The sequence below is a fragment of the Paramisgurnus dabryanus genome, chromosome 6, assembly GCF_030506205.2.
Source record: "Paramisgurnus dabryanus chromosome 6, PD_genome_1.1, whole genome shotgun sequence".
NCBI classification, from domain to species: Eukaryota; Metazoa; Chordata; class Actinopteri; order Cypriniformes; family Cobitidae; genus Paramisgurnus; species Paramisgurnus dabryanus.
This window is the reverse complement of record NC_133342.1, coordinates 49,391,916-49,414,152: the sequence shown is the minus strand read 5'-3', so window position 1 is coordinate 49,414,152 and position 22,237 is coordinate 49,391,916. Positions and strand designations below refer to the sequence as shown.

The 22,237-nt window shown below is 37.9% G+C and overlaps 1 protein-coding gene across 1 annotated transcript in view; it reads right to left on the bottom strand.

The window, feature by feature from the left end:
* The window catches only part of mov10l1 (Mov10 like RNA helicase 1), a 308,056-nt gene that overhangs the window by 246,446 nt on the left and 39,373 nt on the right, over positions 1 to 22,237 (bottom strand). Inside the window, exons 2-3 of the mRNA XM_065272934.2 lie at positions 6,369 to 6,556; positions 5,613 to 5,769 (exon numbers count right to left, since the gene is read on the bottom strand). Of these exons, the coding sequence (XP_065129006.1) occupies positions 5,613 to 5,769; positions 6,369 to 6,556 (345 nt within the window). The remainder of the gene's footprint in view (positions 1 to 5,612; positions 5,770 to 6,368; positions 6,557 to 22,237) is intronic.

Here is a 22,237-nt window from a genome sequence, read left to right as displayed (position 1 = left end):
CATAAAATACTACATATGATGCTAGAACATCTGTATCTCAAAACGGCTTTACAGGGGGTATGGCTTAGCTAAATGACATGTAAATGAGCCCTATTGTCTCTCCAGCCAGGGAAAAGTGTTAACTTTTCTTTCTCAAATTTCTTGGCATTCTCTTTCTTGAATGTGTTATATTCAAATGGCCACAACTGCTCCAAATCTTATCAGATTTCCATGTTTTACAGATCGTTGGAAAGCTTAGAAACTTGCACTTTCAGAATCTGTGAATAACTAAAAATTCCCCAGATCCGACTTGTGTCCCTACTTTCCGTGACTGGTCACATTTAATAATTTTGCAATTGACGGAAATCCGTCTAGCGAGGGAGAACTTTAATCCATGTAATCAGTGTCAAAAAAGTTCAGCGACGACGTTCCAAGGATGACAGCAGCAATGACAGTTTTCTTAATATGACAAAGTAAGTGTTTTGATTAATGCCATTAATGTTTTTTTTTAATCAGTGTATACTAGTCAACTGAATTAATATAACAAGGCAGAGATTAATGCATATTTATATAGGGATTCAATACATTTATAGCATTTTGAAAATTAGTTTTTATAATAAATCTTTGAAAATAAAATGATGGATTTGACACATATCGGCGCCCGATACATCAGTGCATCACTAGTTAAAATATTAAAACCCAAAAATGTGTAGCTTACAAAATGTATGTTGAGCCACTGGACACATGTACTACATGTGTGCATCAGGAAAATACCACCTCCACCTCATTTTGAGCCAGAAAAAAACCTTGTTGCAGGATAAGGAGGATGTGAACAAGACGACCCCGCCAAACTCTGCCGAGACACATCTCCACTGTGTCTGATCATAAAGCCAGTTACTATTTTATTGATTTTTTTGTTTTATTTAAACTAGGGATGTCCCTATCCGATATTCTGGATCGGAATCGAAGCAGATCCGGGATTTTTGCCTGTATCGGATAAAGAACTGACAACATGACCGATCCAATTCTGATACTGTGCGTTAGCCATGGTTGTTACTGACAAGCTTTTTAAAGGACAAAGCACCATAAACGTTTTATGCACTATATTTAAAGTCTTTTAATACACTCAATAGCTTCATGTGAAGGAACAAACACAAATTTAAAGATATTTAAGATCACATAAACACTGTAACTTACTCGCAAACTGAGTAAATCCACTGGTGAAGCAGACGGATGAAACGTGTCATTCACACACGCAAACACAAGATAACTGTAGGCTATTTTAAAGATCTTATTTTATTAAGTCTCAGATGCACCTCTTCTCTTTGTGTTTTAACAGTTATAAACTTTCCGTTGCGGAGCGGGAATTCCCATGAGAGGATGCTTCAAGTGCCTCAATTCTGCACCCAGAAAGCCCATAAAATGTAGCGTGTATATGACTTAGGTGCATCAATTATGCACCCAGAATGTGCATAAAAAGTCCGGTCAAGGCCATCTGCACACAAAAGCTTTTTTACCATGACAGTTTTACACAATTAAGGAAAAAATATTTAGCATACTTAATTGATCAAATGTACCCATTACTCCTGTAAGACCCACGGTTGCAAATTTACAACATCACGTTTTAACAATAAAAAAAATGCCTGCAAATGTTTTTTTCCTCTCAAAACCACATTTACATAGTTAATGGGTCCTATTGTTTGTCCTCACAATCCTATTGGATAGAAGAAGTGTTTATAGGTCCGGTCATCTGGCTATGAACTCACTCTACCTGCAAACTTCCCGCTGAGCTCATCTCCTTTTTTTACATGACTGGATTTGTCAGGATTAAAGTAAGTAACATTGCTTAAATATTTTTTTGGGTGTTTATTACAATGTCTAGAAAACTTTCATCAAATTGATTTAGAGCTTGTTATGTCTATGTTGTAATTCTACAACATTGGGTCAGAGTGGTAGTCAAAATACCCTGTGCACCTTACACATTACATAAGGACACTGCACTTTTCAAATGATCACAAATTGAAAAATAAATGTAGTAGAAATGTAGTGTTACATGATTAATTGTAACTAAGCTCTAAATGTGTTTTTCTGTTAATTGTTTTACTTAGTTTAGCTTAGACCATTATTAAACAAATGAAAAAATGTTATGGGATATTTGAAACTTCAGCATCTATAGCAGTATTTGAAACTCCCTGTATCTTTGTAGTTTTTTGTTTGTTTTTTAACTTCTAAATGATCCTGAGCCATTTTTTCTCAATGTTGCCCAAGCAGCTGTTAGTAGCATTAGGAGATAGAAAAACAGATTCTGAATGTTCTGGAATTTTTGGGATGCCTGTTGCATTGTCCAGGGACAGGTGCGAATGGTCTTGAATGTGAACCTGTAAGTGCTCTGGGGGGATGCATGTGTTCCTTTAGTATGATAAGTAGAGAGCATAATAGGCTGCAATAGACAGTATTGTTTGAATGTAGTGAAATGTTGATTATCACTTCATTGAAATTATAATACTTATGGGCATGCTAATGGCAATACTTAGATTTCTACCCACATGGTCTACCACCCTGTCTGTTCTTTCAGTTTATCTACTACAATGTAAGACCCATATGTATTATTCACATATTTAACTTCATTTTTTTTACTTTTTCCATTTCAGAATGCCACCAGCGCAGAAAGGTATTTTATTCAGTGTGCAGGATGTGATTGCTTTTGTCCAAAATGGAGAGAGCGATTTTGAAATCGACTCGGACGACACGGATTCAAGTGACTCAGAGAATGAAGATGCAGGTGAAATGGACAAAGAAAACCACCAACCCATTGACTGCCCAGCCAATGATGATGTGGAAATCAAGCCCCAACCAATTAAACACATTGTGCCCCGGGACAGATTTCGCTGGCTGAAAAAGGATTTTATCAGTCCCAATACCGATTTCTCTGGTTCAGAAATTACCAATGATGCCACCTCCCTCCTTACCCCACTGGCGTACTTCCAAAAGTTTGTGACAGAAGACATGATTGAGGCTTTGACAAGAAACACAAATGAGTACAGCTTGCAAAAAAGTGGAACATCTGTCAACACCAATAGTAAGGAAATTGAGAAGATGCTTGGCATGAACCTGAAGATGGGCCTAATGCAAATGCCTGGAGTCCACATGTATTGGGAGACAGACACACGGTACACTCCTGTTTCTGATGTGATGTCCCGCAACAGATTCCAATCTCTGTTGACTTCATTACACTTTGTAAACAACTTGACTGTGTCAGAGATGGAAAAGAAGGACAAACTCTGGAAACTCAGACCATGGCTGAATTCATTCAGGGAGAGATGCCTGCAGGCGGTACCCGAAGAGCACAACTCTGTGGATGAAATGATGATTAATTCAACGATGATTCCGACTCATTTGCTGCCAAGTACAAGTTCCCCATGAAATCCCGTCGCTGGTACTTGTACATCTTCTGGCACACCATCATCCTTGCTGTGTTTAACGCCTGGCTCCTCTACAAGCGGGACTGTAAAGCTCTGAAGATGACCAAGAAAGAGAGATACTGAACAGGAGACAGTTTCAGGCACAACTTGCATCCTCTCTCATTCTGGTGAACACACACAACACAACACCCAAGAGAGGGCGACCATCTTCAAGTCAGACAAACAAATTCACAAAGACGGTGACATCAGGGAGCCCTTTGGTTCCTCAGAAGAGACCATCCTCAACAGATGTGAGTCCCCCAGCCAAGAGGTCATCGGACCACCCCCCACTGGATGTACGCAAAGACATGATTGCACATTTCCCAGAAAAGTCAAAGAGAGGACGTTGCAGACACTGCAATAATGGATACACAAACACACTGTGTATCAAGTGCAATGTTCGCCTGTGCTTAACAGATGAAAATAACTGTTTTAGGGACTATCACTGTAAGTGAACACAGACTGCCTTCAAACCACAGTTTTTATTTTTTACGAAAAGTTTTGTAAATATTTTTCCAATATTTTTTATTAATAAATGCTTATTCATAAAACTATGATTGTTGTGTGGTTATTACTCATGATATATACTGTTATGGGGCTAAGTAAGCAATCAACCCTGCAAATGAATGCTTAAATGTTCTGTATATCTGTTCAGACAAAGTGAGTACAAACACAGAAGTTCTGCTCCCAGCAATGCCCAATGTTGCAAATTTACAACATTTTCCTTAAAACTTACTAAAACGTAAAAAATCAGAAAACTCTTTCATTTCTACATCAGAGGCCTCCTAAAACAATATCTGGGGAGGTCAAAAAAATGTTTGCTCATTTTTTTCTATATTTGGGTCTTACAGGGTTAAATGTTCCCCTATACACGGTTTCATGTAACTTGTAAATCATTTTAAATTATTGATTTTTACATTAAAAATTATACTAGATGTAGCAGAAAGCACCATACACATTTAATTACAGTAGAATCGGGCAGGTATCGCTGTCGGCTGATATTCGGAATTCTGGTATTGGAATCGGAAATTTAAAAAGTGGTATCGGGACATCCCAAATTTAAAACTGCTCAGTTGAAAGTTTAAAGTTAACCTCTGACTGAATTATAAAATAACCCTTGATTTAATTATATAAGTATTAAAATGTTAAGGGTTTTTAATAACCGTTTTCATCCTGCAACAACATGAGTGATATTAAACTAATGATTGCATTCAGAGTATGTGTGTGTGTGTTTATAAGTGCACCTTAGCTGATTTATTAGTCATTGTCAGACAGTATGTTTAATAAATAAAACATCTTTCTTATTCTCTCTCTTTTTGACAGTATCAGCCAGAGGAGGATGTACACCAAAAGAGTGAGGAGAAAAGTCAACAAACATTAACACAGACAACCTAAACAGAAGCTCTTAAAAGTTTTCTATAATGTTGAAATGTTGTAATAAAAAAAATGTTTAAGTATAAATGTTCTTTTTTACACACTGTGGTACCGACTTAGGTACGTGTACTTTTTGTGGTATTGGTACCGACTACTAGATTTTTGGTACCGTGACATCCCTAGATATTATATCTCAAAAAAGGCACTTAATCCATCTGTTTTACTCTATTAACTACATACAATATGCTGCCAACTCCGCTATACTGTTGTCTCTCCCGCTCCGTTATCTGGTAACCCCAGCGCGAACTTTGGATCAGTCCATTTCTGACGAAATGATAGGGGTGTTTGGAATGGTCCATGTATTGGGAATATAGTTTCTACATTATTCATTAAATTAATATTATTCTTCACTCTTTCAGACCCCTCTATTTATGACTTTTTATGCAAAGAGAGAGTGATTGTGATGATGATTATTATTATAAGGGTTTGTTCAGTTCAGTCGTGTTGTAGTAATTATGTCAAAAACAGTATATAACAGTAAATAAAAATCGGTTCAGCATATCAGTTATCGTGCACATAAGCATAGATCTTTCATCGTGCATAAAAAAAAAAAAAAAATGAGTATCGGTCGATCTCTAGTCATAATATATTTTTTATGGAACATCAGGCATCTATAAGTAAAATTTGATACCTCATTACTTCACCCCTTTAGAAAGTCAGCAAGAAAAATAAAATAACAGCTTGTAACCTATTAAAGAGGCTTTTTGTGTATTTAGTAGATTATACTGCTAATCAGACCTTCACACAGAGCTGATCGTGGGAAAAACGTTGTCTGGTTTATAAATCCTCCATCTTGATCACACGAGGTCACTGTTCCAATCAAAGGCCTGAGTTTTCCAGCCTCTCCGACTGACTCCAAGTTTCCACTCTCCCACACATCCTTCTGTCGCTCCACCTGAAAACAGTAAAGGTTTTAGACTTCCTCTGTCATTTAATGATTATTATTAATATTACTCCGGATGCACCGAAATGAAAATTCTTCACCGAAGCCGAATAAAATGTAACAACTAAGCCGAAGCCTGAATACCGAACAACCGAATATTTATTTTTCATTTTCCTAATTATTTTGCCAATTTCCTCACCATTACATAACTTACATTCAGAATGTCCTTTCACTATATTTATTTCACATTATTTAACAATTACTTTTTTTAAACAGTCATTATAGGGCCTGATCAGATAGCTATAGACTTAGCTAAACTGTTCCATTTACATTTGACCATTTAAATGAGTCTTGGCTAAACTAATATTAATCCGATCTTCTTTTCCACACAAAATGCAAACAACCTATTCATTACTCGACGACGCTTACAGCACTGTATGTTAAGCAGCGGATGTGCGCCTGCAAGCACGAGCAAAGGCTTATAAAAAGCTTAGTTTTATAAACGTTTAATATATTATATAAAACATATTTCTTAAAATCTATTTATTTATTTATTTATATTTATTTAATAAGTTACAATTTATTTTTAGTGTTAAGTATTTAATTCTTACCCTGAGTGCTCTCCATCCACCGTGAGCTCCTTCCCGCACGGCCAGAGCCTGGACTGGGTCTCCCACACACAGCACAACTCCTCCTAACACAACTCCTGATGTGAAGTACACAGCATGATCTATCAGACCATAATCCACACACAGATGCGTCACAACACCAGTGCGAACCTGCCGGATCTCATCCACACCTAAGAGCAAAACAAACAAACAAACAAACTGAGAAAATACTAACCGCACTTACCCGAGTACAGCAAATACACACTCACCTCAGCACATAGCAAACACACACACACACACCTGAGCACAGCACAAACACGCACTTACCCAAGCACAGCAAAAACAAGCACACTCTCACCTGAGCACAGCACAAACACACACCCCTGAACAAATATATACACACACACTCGACTTAGCACAGCACAAACACACATTCACCTGTGCACAGCACAAACCCACACACCAGAGCAAATACAAACACATACACTCACCTGAGCACAGCACAAACACACACACACACACACACACACACACACACACACACACACACCTGAGCACAGCACAAACACACACTTACCTAAGCACAGCACAACACACACACCTGAGCACAGCAAAAACACTCACTTACCCAAGCACAGCAAAAACAAACACACTCTCACCTGAGCACAGCACAAACACACTCCCCTGAACAAATATAAACACACACTCGACTTAGCACAGCACAAACACACATTCACCTGCGCACAGCACAAACCCACACACCAGAGCAAATACAAACACACACACACACACTCACTCACCTGAGCACAGCACAAACACACACACCAGAGCAAATACAAACACACACACTCACCTGAGCACAGCACAAACACACACACACACACACACACACACACACACACACACCCCTACCTGAGCACAGCACAAACACACACTCACCTGAGCAAATACAAACACACACTCACCTGAGCACAGCACAAAAACACACACCTGAGCACAGCACAAAAGCGCACTTACCCAAGCACAGCAAAAACAAACACACTCTCACCTGAGCACAGCACAAACACACTCCCCTGAACAAATAGAAACGCACACTCGACTTAGCACGGCACAAACACACATTCACCTGCGCACAGCACAAACCCACACACCAGAGCAAATACAAACACACACACACTCACCTGAGCACAGCACAAACACACACTGACCTAAGCACAGCAAAAACAAACACACTCTCACCTGAGCACAGCACAAACACACTCCCCTGAACAAATATAAACACACACTCGACTTAGCACAGCACAAACACACATTCACCTGCGCACAGCACAAACCCACACACCAGAGCAAATACAAACACACACACACACACTCACTCACCTGAGCACAGCACAAACACACACACCAGAGCAAATACAAACACACACACTCACCTGAGCACAGCACAAACACACACACACACACACACACACACACACACACACACACACACACACACCCCTACCTGAGCACAGCACAAACACACACTCACCTGAGCAAATACAAACACACACTCACCTGAGCACAGCACAAAAACACACACCTGAGCACAGCACAAAAGCGCACTTACCCAAGCACAGCAAAAACAAACACACTCTCACCTGAGCACAGCACAAACACACTCCCCTGAACAAATAGAAACACACACTCGACTTAGCACGGCACAAACACACATTCACCTGCGCACAGCACAAACCCACACACCAGAGCAAATACAAACACACACACACTCACCTGAGCACAGCACAAACACACACTTACCTAAGCACAGCAAAAACAAACACGCACTCACCTGAGCACAAACACACACACACCTGAGCAAATACAAACAAACACTCACCTGAGGACAGAACAAACAAACAAACAAAAAATACACTCACCTAGGGGTGGGCGATGTGACTAAAATTTTATTTCACTATAGGATTAATTTTATATCATGTTAACAATATGTATCACAGTACAGTTTATCTTTTAATAAGGTTTTTATGTTTTAAAAAAATTTTATGCCATAAAATTTTCATAATTTTCACCAAATACTTATGAAGGCATAAAAAATAAAATAAAAACAAACCAAACTCACTGAAGATAAACAGTTAGTGATGAAAGAATGATAATAAATAATAATAATGTATATGATATATCTTACTGTATATTTAAAGTTAGAAAAGTGATTTAACTCTTCCACCGCCAGCGTTTTTTTAAAAAGTTGCCAGCCAGCGCTTTTCATGATTTTCACCAAAGTTTAATGCCTTCCAGAAAATGTTTTTCTTTAAATATATAAACATACAATATACCAAATGAAAGAACAGACCCTCTGCTTTCAAACAAAAAAAACACGTTTCATCCTACCTTCAGTGGTTCTTTTGTAATCAGCTTTTGAATATGGGTAGGTTTCTGCAAAAACACCACATTTTGAGCAAAAAGCTGAGATAATTCCATTTTTGTGAAGGACTTTTGATAGAGATCCCATTCAGAGCGATCTTTAAAACATACACTGAGTTCTTTCTCTTTCACGTGAGGCGCTACTTTCGGGTTGTATAAGTTGCGGTATAATAGCGGTATTGCAGAAAGACAGAAAATCTCGTCATTGGCAGGGAAGCATTTTCTCTTAATTGATGAGATATCTCGTCAATGGCGGCGAAAGAGTTAAGTGCAGTGAGAAATTTCAAATAAACATGAGTGACAGACAGGAACAAAATTCGGTAACTTTCGGGATAGTTCGGCCAAAAATGATATTTAACCCATGATTTACTCACCCCCAAGCTGGCCGAGTTGCATATGTCCATCGTTTTTCAGACAAACACATTTTTGGATATTTTATAAAATGGTTTAGATCTTTCAGTTGATTAAATGTAATGTTACGGGGTCCATCCAAAGTCCACGACCTTCAAGTCCAAAAAAAGTGCGTCCATCCTTCACAAATTAAATCCAAACGGCTCCAGGATGATAAACAAAGGTCTTCTGAGGGTAATTCGCGCGGTGTTGTTGTAGAAATATCCATATTTAAAACTTTATTAACGAAAATAAATACCTTCCGGTAGCGCCGCCATCTTAGACTCCTCTGTATTCAGGAGAGAGTATTAGCATAGTGTACACACTTTTCTTAGTGACGTATGACAAATTCGGAGGGCGGGGGCACAGAGCAGCAGCAGAGTAGCCTCCGTAGGCTGCGTAAGCTCTCATCCTGAATGCGTACGCGACTAAGATGGCGGAAGGCATTTATTTCTGTTAATGTTTTAAATATGGATATTTCTACAACACCACCGCGCGGATTACCCTCAGAAGACCTTTGTTTATCATCCTGGATCTGTTTTGATTGAATTTGTGAAGGATGGACGCACTTTTTTTGGACTTGAAGGTCGTAGACTATGGGTGGACCCCGTAACGTTACATTTAATCAACTGAAAGATCTAAAACATTTTCTAAAATATCCGAAAATGTGTTTGTCTGAAAAACGATGGACATATGCAACTCGGACAGCTTGGGGGTGAGTAAATCATGGGTTTAATATCATTTTTGGCCAAACTATCCCTTTAAGACCAAAGTCTGGATCCAATATAGTTACACATGTGTTTTCTCTTTTAGCGGTTTACTTTCTCTTAAAACCTAAATGGTCGTGTTTATAAAGATACTTGCAAAGACAGGAATTTTGATGCATATGTGTATTTAAAGGGGCAGTAAGTAGGGTTTTAAGTCTTTTATTAATCAAAATCAATGTCTTTATTCATAAATATGTCCTCATTGGTGTCAAATGAGCTCTGCCAGTGATCTGACTTTTCTTTGTAAGCTTAGAATTTCTTCTCTTTACTAGAGCCCGACCGATTTATCGTTTTGACGATTTTGTCAGCCAATATGAGCCTATAGCAGATATATCTGTATTGGCATATAAGTCGCAGATATGCAGCCGATATGAACGTTTCTTACAGAACACATTAAATGCTTTTGAAAGATGTAAGTACTTGTTTGTACCACAAAGCACGGTCAATTGGATGCTGGATGCTGCACATTGGTGGTGGTTGAGTAGATTCCCCCTATCATATGTAAAGCGTTTGAGTGCTGCAGAAAGCGCAATATAAATGCAATTATTTATTATTATTATTATTATTATTAGACAAGAGACACACATTCCAGTTTACATTTGTTGTTTTTAATCCATATCTTTTGTCCACTTGCGAGTTGTTTAAAACATAAGAAATGACGCGAGGCAGAGAAAGGACGCTCAGTCTGTGGAAGTACAGCTGCTTGTGTTGTTACTGAACATGCTCATTTCAAAGCAACTGTTTAAATAAACTTGCGTAACTTTAAACCCTCGCAAAAAAAAAAGAGGCAGTTTTATAAAAGTTTAAAGTCCCGGCAGAACACTGTGGGTTCGCGTCAAAAGCGTTGTGCAGTACATTACACATTAGCTTACATCAGTATGTTGTCAGTCAAGCATTGTCTTCTTAACAGTAAGTTGATAACTAATTTGTGAAGTACATAACTTACTGTAAAGTATAAATAGAATAAACAATTATTCCATAAGTGTCCCTTTCAATACAATTCCAATATAACGTTATTCTCGTCAAAACTGCAAATGATTTCAGTTATATATATTTTGTTCTGTTTGTGTTTTAAAGTTATTTATAATAAGTCAAGTTTACGGTTTAGTGCACTTATATCAGAATAATTTTGGATAATAAAGTTTATTGTCAACTTGTTAAACACACCTGCCTATATTACATATCTTTGTCATGTCATTTTAAGTGTTTGATCACCACATTTGTGAGTGATCATTGCAAAAAAGGTATGCATTTATATATAGTATATTCTGTTAATGTATGTAGTGTATTTTATGTACAGTACTAGTATAATATACTGTAGTTTATGTGTACTGTACTATAATATACAGATAAAGAATATCAGTCGATATATATCTATATCTCAGTCGTAAAACTGTCTAAAACGGGTGGATTGTGACATTACTAAAATTCACAGCCGGGGATGCGGGCGGATAATCAACTCCATGCGGGTGGGTAGTAGCGCGAATGAAAATGTGCGAAATATTTGTATGTCTAAATTACCATTACACGCGCAACATATGACATTTGACCCATCACATTACCACCACTGCGACAGTGCGCGACCTTTGGTGATGCTTCTCATTGCTTAGTTGGAGCGTTGCAGGAGTTGCATAAAGTTTTGCTATTGATAGCCGGAAGCTGGTAACGTCTTCTCTTAGAAACCATTTCGAGACGAGACTTAAGAGCACAGCAGGAGTTGTGTAGGTAGGTTGTATTTTTTCTTGTTCTTTTTTTCATTAATAGGTCTATTTGTGTATAGTTACCAGGTTCCAAAGCCTGAAAAGGTGAGAAGAGTGTTCGATGGGCGACGTGGCCTCTGATGGAACCGCAAGGTGGGGGGACTCCCTCAAAATAAATATTACGGCCTCATTAGGGGACATGCTGTAACTTAACTTGTTTATTCTTCAGGCATGTGATTGGCCAAGGACAAAAAAAAAAAAGGAAGGAACCCAACATCCCAGCAGAAACAAAATAACATAACACCATAAGCAAAAAATACATTATGACCATTATTTCAATTATTTATTTCTGACGGACAATTTAGATTGTAAATTTCAAATGTAAACATTTGACTGGTAACAGAAACCATGTTAAATTCAAATGGGTTGATAAATGTGGAAAGCTGTAACAAATCCCTTACTATTTTACATATGCAATAATTTAATTTGGCCATAATCTGACCATCAGTCGCAATGCCATACAATTTTAAGTTGGCCTTGGAATAGGGTGGACCTGAAGGCCTACATCTAATTGAAAATGACTTAATTTTACTATATAGTAATGATTAAATGAATTACATTATGATTTTTGAGTCATGGGTTGAATAATTTTCAAATCAGCAAAAAAGTGATGTGGGAAAATAAAATAAGAACAAATCAAGAAATTACAAGCAAATAAAATAGAAAAGAACAAAGTGGCAGTATTGATTAGGTAGAGAAACATTATCAAATTAATATGAAAACAGTGTTATACTACAAATTAAATATAATTCATCTTTTTAAAGCTATAAATGGGATTTTCCTTTTGTCTTCTGCAGTTTGATTTAGGGATGGACAATCTTGATTTTTCATGGCCGATTTTTATACCGATTTTTTTAACAAGCAAATTGCCCGATTCCGATCCGATGTTTTTCTTATCAAGCAACAAACAAGAAAGAATGAAAGTATACATAAACAGGTTGTTTTTTGTATTTAACAGGCTTAACTTGGTTTGGCTATTGAAAACAATAACTGTTACCATCTAAAATACAAACATAAGTGGTTAACTCTTTCCCCGCCAGCGTTTTAAAAAAAAGTTGCCAGCCAGCGCTTTTCATGATTTTCACAAAAGTTTAATGCCTTCCAGAAAATGTTCTTCTTTAAATATATAAACAAACAATATATCAGATGAAAGAAAAGACCCTCTGCTTTCAAACAAAAAAACCTGTTTCATCCTACCTTCATTAGTTCTCTTGTAATCACCTCTCAAACATGGGTAGGTTTCTTCAAAAACACCCAATTTTGAGCAAAAAGCTGAGATAATTCAATTTTTGTGAAGGACTTTTGATAGAGATCCCATTCAGAGCGATCTTTAAAACATACACTGAGTTCTTTCTCTTTCACGTGAGGCGCTACTTTCGGGTTGTATAAGTTGCGGTATAATAGCGGTATTGCGGAAAGACGGAAAATCTCGTCATTGGCGGGGAAGCGTTTTCTCTTAATTGATGAGATATCTCGTCAATGGCGGCGAAAGAGTTAAATGAGACCATGACATGGATGGTTGAGTGAGAGTTGCATGTCTTGCCTGATTTGCATTATCAACAGACTTTTGATACTTATTGTGTTCTATCAAGTGATGAACTTAAATGTCTGACCAAGTTTGTTGTGGCGAATGCAGGGCTCTCAGGTTTTATTTAAAAGTTTGGAGTGAGATAACATCTGTTAGGGGGGGGGAAACCCTCTGCCCCACCAAATTATCAAGTTTTTGCTAGCAGTTCAATGTTACCTATTATTCATAACTGACCAGCACAAATATAAATTATATCAATTGGTAAGTCTGATAATAGACAAACTAATGTATCCTAATTAAATAAATTATTCTACATATTAAAAAATACAAGTGTATCAAAATTGAAATGAAATCTGTGTCATATATAGTAGGATTGTAGCACTTGCCATCAGCGTGTATTTTAAACTGTGTTTAAGAGAGAGAGAAGGTTACATGTTCAGCACTAGGGCTGTGTTGAAAAAAATCGATTCACCGATTCTGAATCGATTTTCATGTTAATTTCCAAAGATCAATCCGTAACTCAGAGGATCGATTTAATAATTAATAACTTAAACTTGCCGCGTCATTGAATTCACGCATGCGCACGAGGTGGAAGGACATTAAAAAAAACAAACATAGCGGTCAGTAACGTTAAGCAAGCGGTTGTTTTGAAAACTCTAGAAATGCTCAAAGCTGTGATCTATATGTAAAATAATCCACTCATAACAAATGAACGAGTTATTTGTGTCATTTTGATAATAAGCGCCATGCAGTGAATCAACCGCGGGTCTCCAGCGAAACTCTCTCTCTCCCTCCCTCTGTGCTCATGCAGCCGCTCTCTGACAGGCAGAGGTTTCTTGAGGCAGGCGCAACGGGTCGCCAAATAAAGAGTTCTTCTTACATATAATGATAATAGTTGTAAAGTTTTCTGAACTTTAAGCAAGCTAAGACAAAACTCGCGTTTATATCAATGACACGTGCACTGCTGGAGCGATGTAGTTAGATGCCTAATTTGCTTATAGTACAAACATCTTTGATCAGAAAGACGAGAAAGAGACGTAAATTTTAATGTGTAATAGAAAGTAAAGAGCGTCAAGACCTTAAAACAGACTTCATCACATCATAGCACCCGTCATATTTATAATATCTATATCTAGAGCTCAGTCTCTCATATACAGGTATTTATCCTGTCTGTAGTTTTGTGCATATATTTATACCTGTTCATTTTACATATTGCCTATTTGTAATGTAATGTATGCATAAATACAAAATACAATGCATACTATAGCTTCAATAGTCTATAAAATTAATAACTCAATTAAAAACAAGATTCTGTCTATCAAGACTTGTTATCCTCTGGGCATTTTCACTTTAACATTATTAACTTTAAATTGTCCATATTTTAAAACTGAGGTGAGCAGTTAAAAGCTATAGTTAGAAGCAAATAACTGCACATTTTTATAATCCAAAAACAATATAAACTGAAAACATGTATACCATGAAATATACCATTACCGTGAAATAAAATGACTCATGGAATAGATTTTTGGTCATTCCGCCCCCCCCTATCTGGCACCATTTCTGGCTTTTTTTCAAAAACACTTATCTAAATCTCGAAGATCGGATCAGATCGAATCGAACAATGATAATCGATTCAAGATCTTGAGAATCAGAATCGAATCTTGAAATTTTGAATCGAAACCCAGCCCTATTCAGTACTACATGGCATTAATAATGAAATACATCTCTGGTCCTTTCATTAATTTCATGAAGCCTCTACGTTAGTTTCAGGTAAGCTAAAGCTTCTGATTGCAAAGCAGTTGGAGAGTTTTTTTAATAAATGAAGCATAATTTAACACATATTTGGCTATATTTAAGAAACCTGCGTTATTTACAGCATTTATCGGATCTCGCTCTACTAACTTTCACTCTGTGCGTGCACGCGCCGCGCATCCAAATGATTGACATCAGAGGAACGAGAGAAAAACTCGAGACAGCTAAACTCCACAGATAACTTCCCTGCGCCTCGTCCATTAATTGTATATAGCAGAAAAAGTTATCAGTCTCTTAGAAATACAAGGTGTGAGTGTGCTAATTGACTGAAATGCGTGTATCTCACAGTGAATGCGTTAGACTTGAGAGCCCTGCGAATGTACTGTTGTCCTTTACAGACATTGCAGCTTGCAATCTTAATGTCCTGCGCACAGATTTCGAAATGCTTTTACACAAGAGACATGTTTGCAAATCATAAAAATGTAGTCTGTGCACGCAGGTGCACTTTCGGAAAAATCGGTTGAAAAAATACAAAAAAAACGGTGCATCCCTAGTTTGATTAACAATGACTCAAACATAAGCATTTCTTATAAGATGAACTGTCCCTTTAACACCGGTAGAGAAGCCCTGATCTATACACTCACACATATGATCAACTGCTCACTTATAATAAATGACTGTTTTTATGAGAATACTTGCAGAGACTGTGCTATTACCAGATAATTTATGCGTATATCTCCTGTCAAGCCCAAAGAAATTATGTGTTCGTGTGATTTTTGAAACACTGCGTTTCAGTATGGGGCTTTTGAGTTTGTGCACGTATGCCACCGAAAACAAATCACTTTAGCATCTTTGTCGCTCAAATAGTGTAAAATCGCTTAAATGTTACTGTAAACGATGAACTTTCTTATTAACAGTATTAGCAGCAGAATGTTCTTATTAATAGGGATGGGCACTAGGGCTGGGACAACGCGTCGACGCAAAAATACGTTGACGCAAAATATGCGCGTCGATTCGTCAGACCCAAAAAGACAGCGCCGTTGAGTAGTAGCAACGCGAGTGGCTCCAGTCCACGCCGGCTTCACAGCAAGTGTGAGCAGTGCGTAAGCGGCGCATGTTTTTTCAGCGCCCATGTTAACAAGCATGCACCCTGCCGCATGAGGAGCGCGAGCTCGCGGCTCTGTAGCAACAGTGCTGCAATCGTTTCTGCGTGGGTTCTGCTGCGCTGCTCAAGCTCATTTAAAGTGAAAGTGCTTTGTTTTTGGGTTAAATGCTCGTGGATTGACGCGAAAGAGTGTCATTTTACCATAAAATCATGAATGTGATGCCAAGTGTGTTTTAAACAGAATTAAATATGTAAAAACACACTGTTGCCAGAAGACTGCGTTTTCATTCACTCTCTGTACAGCAGTAAATGAGTCCTCATCTATCTTAATCAACTTAAGAGAAAGAGATTTAATAATGTATGTGCTTCTTGAGTTTAATTGTGTTTATATCTGTCATTACATGGACTAGAACAGCACGAAAACAATGTGGATTAAACAAATCAAGTTATAAAAATGACACTGTGTGACCATCAAAAGGCACATTGAAGAGGTTTTGCTCATAAATGCATGCAAAATAAAGTCATTTGAACTTGAGATTTTTATACTGTTACTAAACTGCACAGAATGAGCTGCAAACGCTTTATGAAATGCTACCTCTGACTAAGAATTCATTATTTTGCACTTGTATAGTCTTTTTTTATTTTGAAATTTCAAGAGCAATCAACATATATTGAAATGTTTACATTCAGATATGTAAATCAACATGTATAAATTGCTATTAGTAAATTAATGGGGAGATAATCGAATCGAAGTCGAATCGGACTGATAAAAAATGAATCGTTAGATTAATCGATGCATCGAAAAAAGAATCGCTAGATTAATCGTTTAAAAAATAATCGTTTATCCCAGCCCTAATGGGCACGAGTACTCGATTGCTCGAGTACTCGAACGTGGCATCGATGATCGATCACGAAAACGATAATCATGTGGGTTTATTTATTTATTGTGGATATGGCGTCATTTGGATGTCTGGTTAGCGTTACAAGCGCATGTGGTAGTAAAGACTGGGGCAGGAGATGTGTGTTTGACATCGTGTCGAGCTACGCAGACCGACATATGACATCAGTAATGTTACCATGCATGATTCAAAAACAAACAGATAATTCCGCACGACCGCACCGCAGCAACCCGCCGATCCGGGCAATGCGCGCCAGCCCGCCGATCCCGTGAAGCCGGCCACAACTCACATCACTGAGGCACTATGGTTTAAAAGGATGCCGTGATTTTCGGAAATACAGTCAGTCAGGTGCAAAATGTACAGCGCCTTCAAAAGTTCAATGGGTTATCATCTCATATTTAAACATCATCAAATGTCAAGAGATACCAGAGAGCCATACGAGCATTAACATTACATCTTGACTGAGGTAAGAGGACAACACAGCTAAACGCTAAAATGATAGCAAAACACTTAAAGCTGCTTAATGTTATGAAGCTTGTACTTTGACTGGACGTGTTTAAAAGTGTGCTGTTTATGATGCACATCCACAAAGGGAGTTAAACTTCCTTTTTTTTAGATAACTTAGTTAAAAACTTAGTTGAAGTCTTGCATTTTATGCAGATAGATGCATGTTGTACATTTATGTTGTATAAAAGCTTAATATTATGTAGAGTGCGTCATATAGAAAGCGCTTCGGTTTGTGTTTATTAACCCTTCAGTTTCACTTCATCACGCAGCTTTTCCTGTAAGAGGTTTCTGTTATAAACATTTAATTCATTAAAAATCTAGTATGTGTTCATTGTTCTGTCATAGTTTCTTCGAAATTAAGTTTTTTTTGAGTGTTTTTAATAAAAATATTTTCATTTTCACCATGACGTGTACGCCCCGCCCCTTTGATTGCCCCGCCCCTAGTTAATGGAGTACTCGTTCTTCAGACCTATGTATTAATCGAAATGAAAAAATGACATAAATGCACATCCCTACTTATTAACAGCATTTCATGCAATATTTTGCAGTTTTATCATATTTACATTTACGTATTTAACAGCAGTAGGCTAGTAACATTAGACCAATGTGACTTACAAGCGAGGAGTGTATCCATAATTCGTTCCAATCCATTCCAATCAAAAATCTTTCAGGTCACTTTGCAGTGTCAGTCTGTGTATATATGTTGTTTTAATTGATTGACGCCTCAGAATTCTGCAGTTATAGTTTTACAGCGTTTTGTGTCTTACATTTGACTTTACGTCCCGAAGGTAGTCGCTATACACATCTTCATAAAGCATATGAAGTATATGACGAAGTACACAGAAAAGGCGGATGACATCACAGTAGCGCAAGAGCGGTTCTAAAGCAGAGTCCTTATGACTTCTCGATTCACTCTCGTGGTACTTTGATGTCATCTGCGGGTCGGTTTTTGCAGCGCAGCATGAACTCAAACCAACCTAACGTCTGGGATACATGTTTGATGACGGCGAAGGGCGCGTCAACAAACAACACGTGCATACCCCCTCCACCCCCCAAAAATCTTTTCTCATCGAATCTACACGATTCACGTGGGTCACCTGTTTTGGCTTCAAAACGGCGAATTTCGCCCAAAGGTGAGGGATTCTCATGCCCCCGATCACGTGTTTTCAGACTCGATCGGAATCGGACGTTACCTCCCGATCAGGACTCGGATACATATGCAGGGTTTAAATTGGGCCAGGACTGCACACATACTGAAGGTCTCGCTCTGCTCCGCGCCAGTGTACGCGCTGCGCTGGTGCGTGTGAAGTGACGCGAATAATGATGTGTTTTTGACAGCATTCACACACACATGCTTCACACACTCGTGCATGCGCGACAAAACCGGGTTTTTACCGTTAATTTAAACGACGCGTCGATCGTTTTTGTCACTATGTGCTCAGTTAATCTACATCAGCACGCAGCTCTGTGTCTCATTCAGAACCTCAAGAACGCGCATTCGCGCAGGAGGATCACATTACACATTGTAGAGATGAGAGATAGAGAGAGAAATAAGAATGGTGCCCATGTCGAAAAAACTTAATAGTCTAGAAACAAAGTATTAAAGTATGTATAGGCATGTCACTCATCTTATTAAAAAACGTTAACTAGATAACTGGATACAACTTATTGCATAGTTTAATAAAATAATGTATTTTGATTATGCAAATCAATTACGACCTAACTATAGTTATTGTTTAACTAACTGATTTATAAGACATAGCCTATTGCTAAATAAATATGTTGTTTTTCTTGTTAATTGAGTCTTTTTGGCTCTTATCCAATCTTATGCCTAGAATTAGTCAAGGAGGTTGAGTCTTATAACTTCCTTCAAAGTTTGATTAACAGTGCATAATGACAAGTGCAACAAATGCATATAGGGTGTCAGACTCATAGATTTGCATAATTTAAAGTTCAGGTTTTAAAGTTTGGGTCAACCTGTGGCACAGCTTTAAAACTGAAACTTTATAAAATCCTATCAGAGGTCCAAAATGTCATTGAAACACACCAGTGGTTTGCTGTCATCAGGATTAAACATGTTACCCCTCGAACCCTCCCTTCTAACAGAGCATCCCCACAAAACAAGTCCCAATTTAACCACTGAACATATATACTATATTCTCATTATTTTTTAACACATCAATAGTTATGCGCTGGGACAGAGTTAGACCCTTTTGACTTCACATAGAAACAGCAATGCGTGCGGCATGACATAAGGAACATCCTGGATCTGCTTTTTCGCTCTTTTTTTTTCTTTTTTTATGTATTATAGAAGTATCGGATCGGGACTCCGTATCGGCAGATACTCAAAATCAAATGACTCCGACTCGAGGGCAAAAAAACCTGATCGGGACATACCTAGTTTCATATACATCTTGTAAAATTTGATCTTAAATCAAAAATCATTTTAAATATTTAATCAGATTTTTGGTCTAAAAACTAGACTTATTTTCTTGGGTCATTTTGTTCATCAAGAAAAAGCATCTTAATTTAGGAATTTTTAGATATTTTTACTGAAAACAAGACAAAAATACTAAGAACATTTTTTCTTGAAAATAAGTTTTTGCAGTGTATGTAGTGTGGGCAGGTTTGGGCCAAAATGCCAGGGCCGAATTTTTGTCCCAGTCCAGCCCTGGCAGTGGATAACCTTGTGGTGCTGGAGAACAGGAATATATTTTTGTATTTTTTATTTTAGTGATACCTCTCATTTATGCTGTGATTTTGGCAAGGCATTACAGCATGTAAATGCTGTAAAAATATATAAATGCTGCGGTAGGGGTGGGCGGAATGACCAAAAATCTATTTCACAGAATGAGTCATTTTATTTCACGGAACGGAATATTTCACGGTATACATGTTTTGCAGTTTATATAGTTTTTTGATGATAAAAATGCTTTAAACTAAATGCTCACCACAGTTTTAAAATATGAGCAATTTAAAGTTAATAATGTTAAAGTGAAAATGCCCAGAAGATAACAACAGATAAGTCTTGATTAGACAGAAGCTTGTTTTGAGTTATTAATTTTATAGACTATTGAAAGTGTAGTATGGCTTCATTGTATTTTGTATTTATGCAAACATTACATTAAACATATGCAATATGTAAAATGAACAGGTATAAATATATGCAAAAACCTACAGACAGAATGAATACCTGTATATGAGAGAGGAAGCTCTGAATATTATAAATATGACAGATGCTATGATGTGATGATCATAAAGTTTGTTTAAAGGTCTTGACGCCCTTAACATTTGCATCTCTCGTCTCTCCAATCAAATATGTTTGTATAAGCAAATGGCGCATCAAACTACAGCAGCGCACGTGTCACTGATATAAACGCGAGTTTTGTATTAGCTTACCTAAAGTTCAGAAAACTTTACAACTATTAGCATTATGTGCGAGAAGAACTCTTTATTTGGCCTCGCAGCTCCTTGCGCTTGCCTAGAGAGACCTCTGCACGTGAGAGACCGGCCGGCTGCTGCATGAGGAGAGAGAGCGCGCGCAAGACAGAGAGAGAGAGAGAGAGAGAGAGAGAGAGAGAGAGAGAGAGAGAGAGAGAGAGCGAGAGAGAGAGAGAGAGCGAGCGAGAGCGAGAGAGCGAGCAAGACAAGAGTCTCGCTGCGTGACCCGCGGTGGATTCACTGGCACTTATTATAAAAAATACACAAATAACTCGTTCATTTTTTATAAGTGAACTATTTTACATGTTTCTCCGTCACACTGAGTCTAACATGCTGGAGGCAGAGTTAGCCACGGCCACTTATTTGCATTCCGCGGAATAGACGGAATAGAAAAATCTGTTACGTCTGACATTTTATTCCGCGGTAACGGAATATACCGTCATACCGCCCAGCCCTATGCTGCGGTGATCCCTGTGATGCTGTGTGATTGTAATGCTGGAGGATTACGACAATGGCTTGCGTTTATTGGCTGGGCATATTTAGCTTGCGAACTAACAATTGGATGCCAGTCTCATTAATATGAGGATCAGCATTCAGGAGGGGATTTGCATTGACTATTAATGGTTAAAATGGGCGTGTCCAGGGCGGATATGAGGCAGATTCACGTACGCACACTTTTAGGTGATCTGTAAATTATAAAAGGAACATTGCTTGGTGGTTTTATTAAGCTGAATTTTTTGCGTACTCCATTTTTGGCTTTTGTGCGTCCGTTGACTTTTAGTAAGGATCCTAAGTATGCACAGTTTTTTAAATGACACCCCAGAGCAGAGCACAAACACACACACACACACACACACACTCACCTGAGCAAATACAAAAACACACTTACCTGGGCAAAAACAAATTCGTGAAAACAAACTGACACACCTGAACGCAAGGCATGTCAATATCGTAATGATAATTGTATACATGCAGACTGTGTGTCCGCTACATTCATTCTGCTGTGGGGGGCTGCTTCATGCAAAATTAGGGCCCTATGATTTCAGCCATGCGGAAAACGCGGATGGAATCGCAGAATACAAGCATAAAAATGGAATTTACTATACAATGCGGAATGTCACAGAAATTGGCCAATTTTGGATTAATTAATTTTTAAAACTCATAACTCATTATTCGGCAAATGAAAGGACAGAAATGAATGGAAACTTTTTTCGTCTGTGTAACTTTGGAATTAAAGAAAGGTATATACACTTATATGACAATGACTAGGGGTGTGATGAGACACTTAATCTACGAGACGAG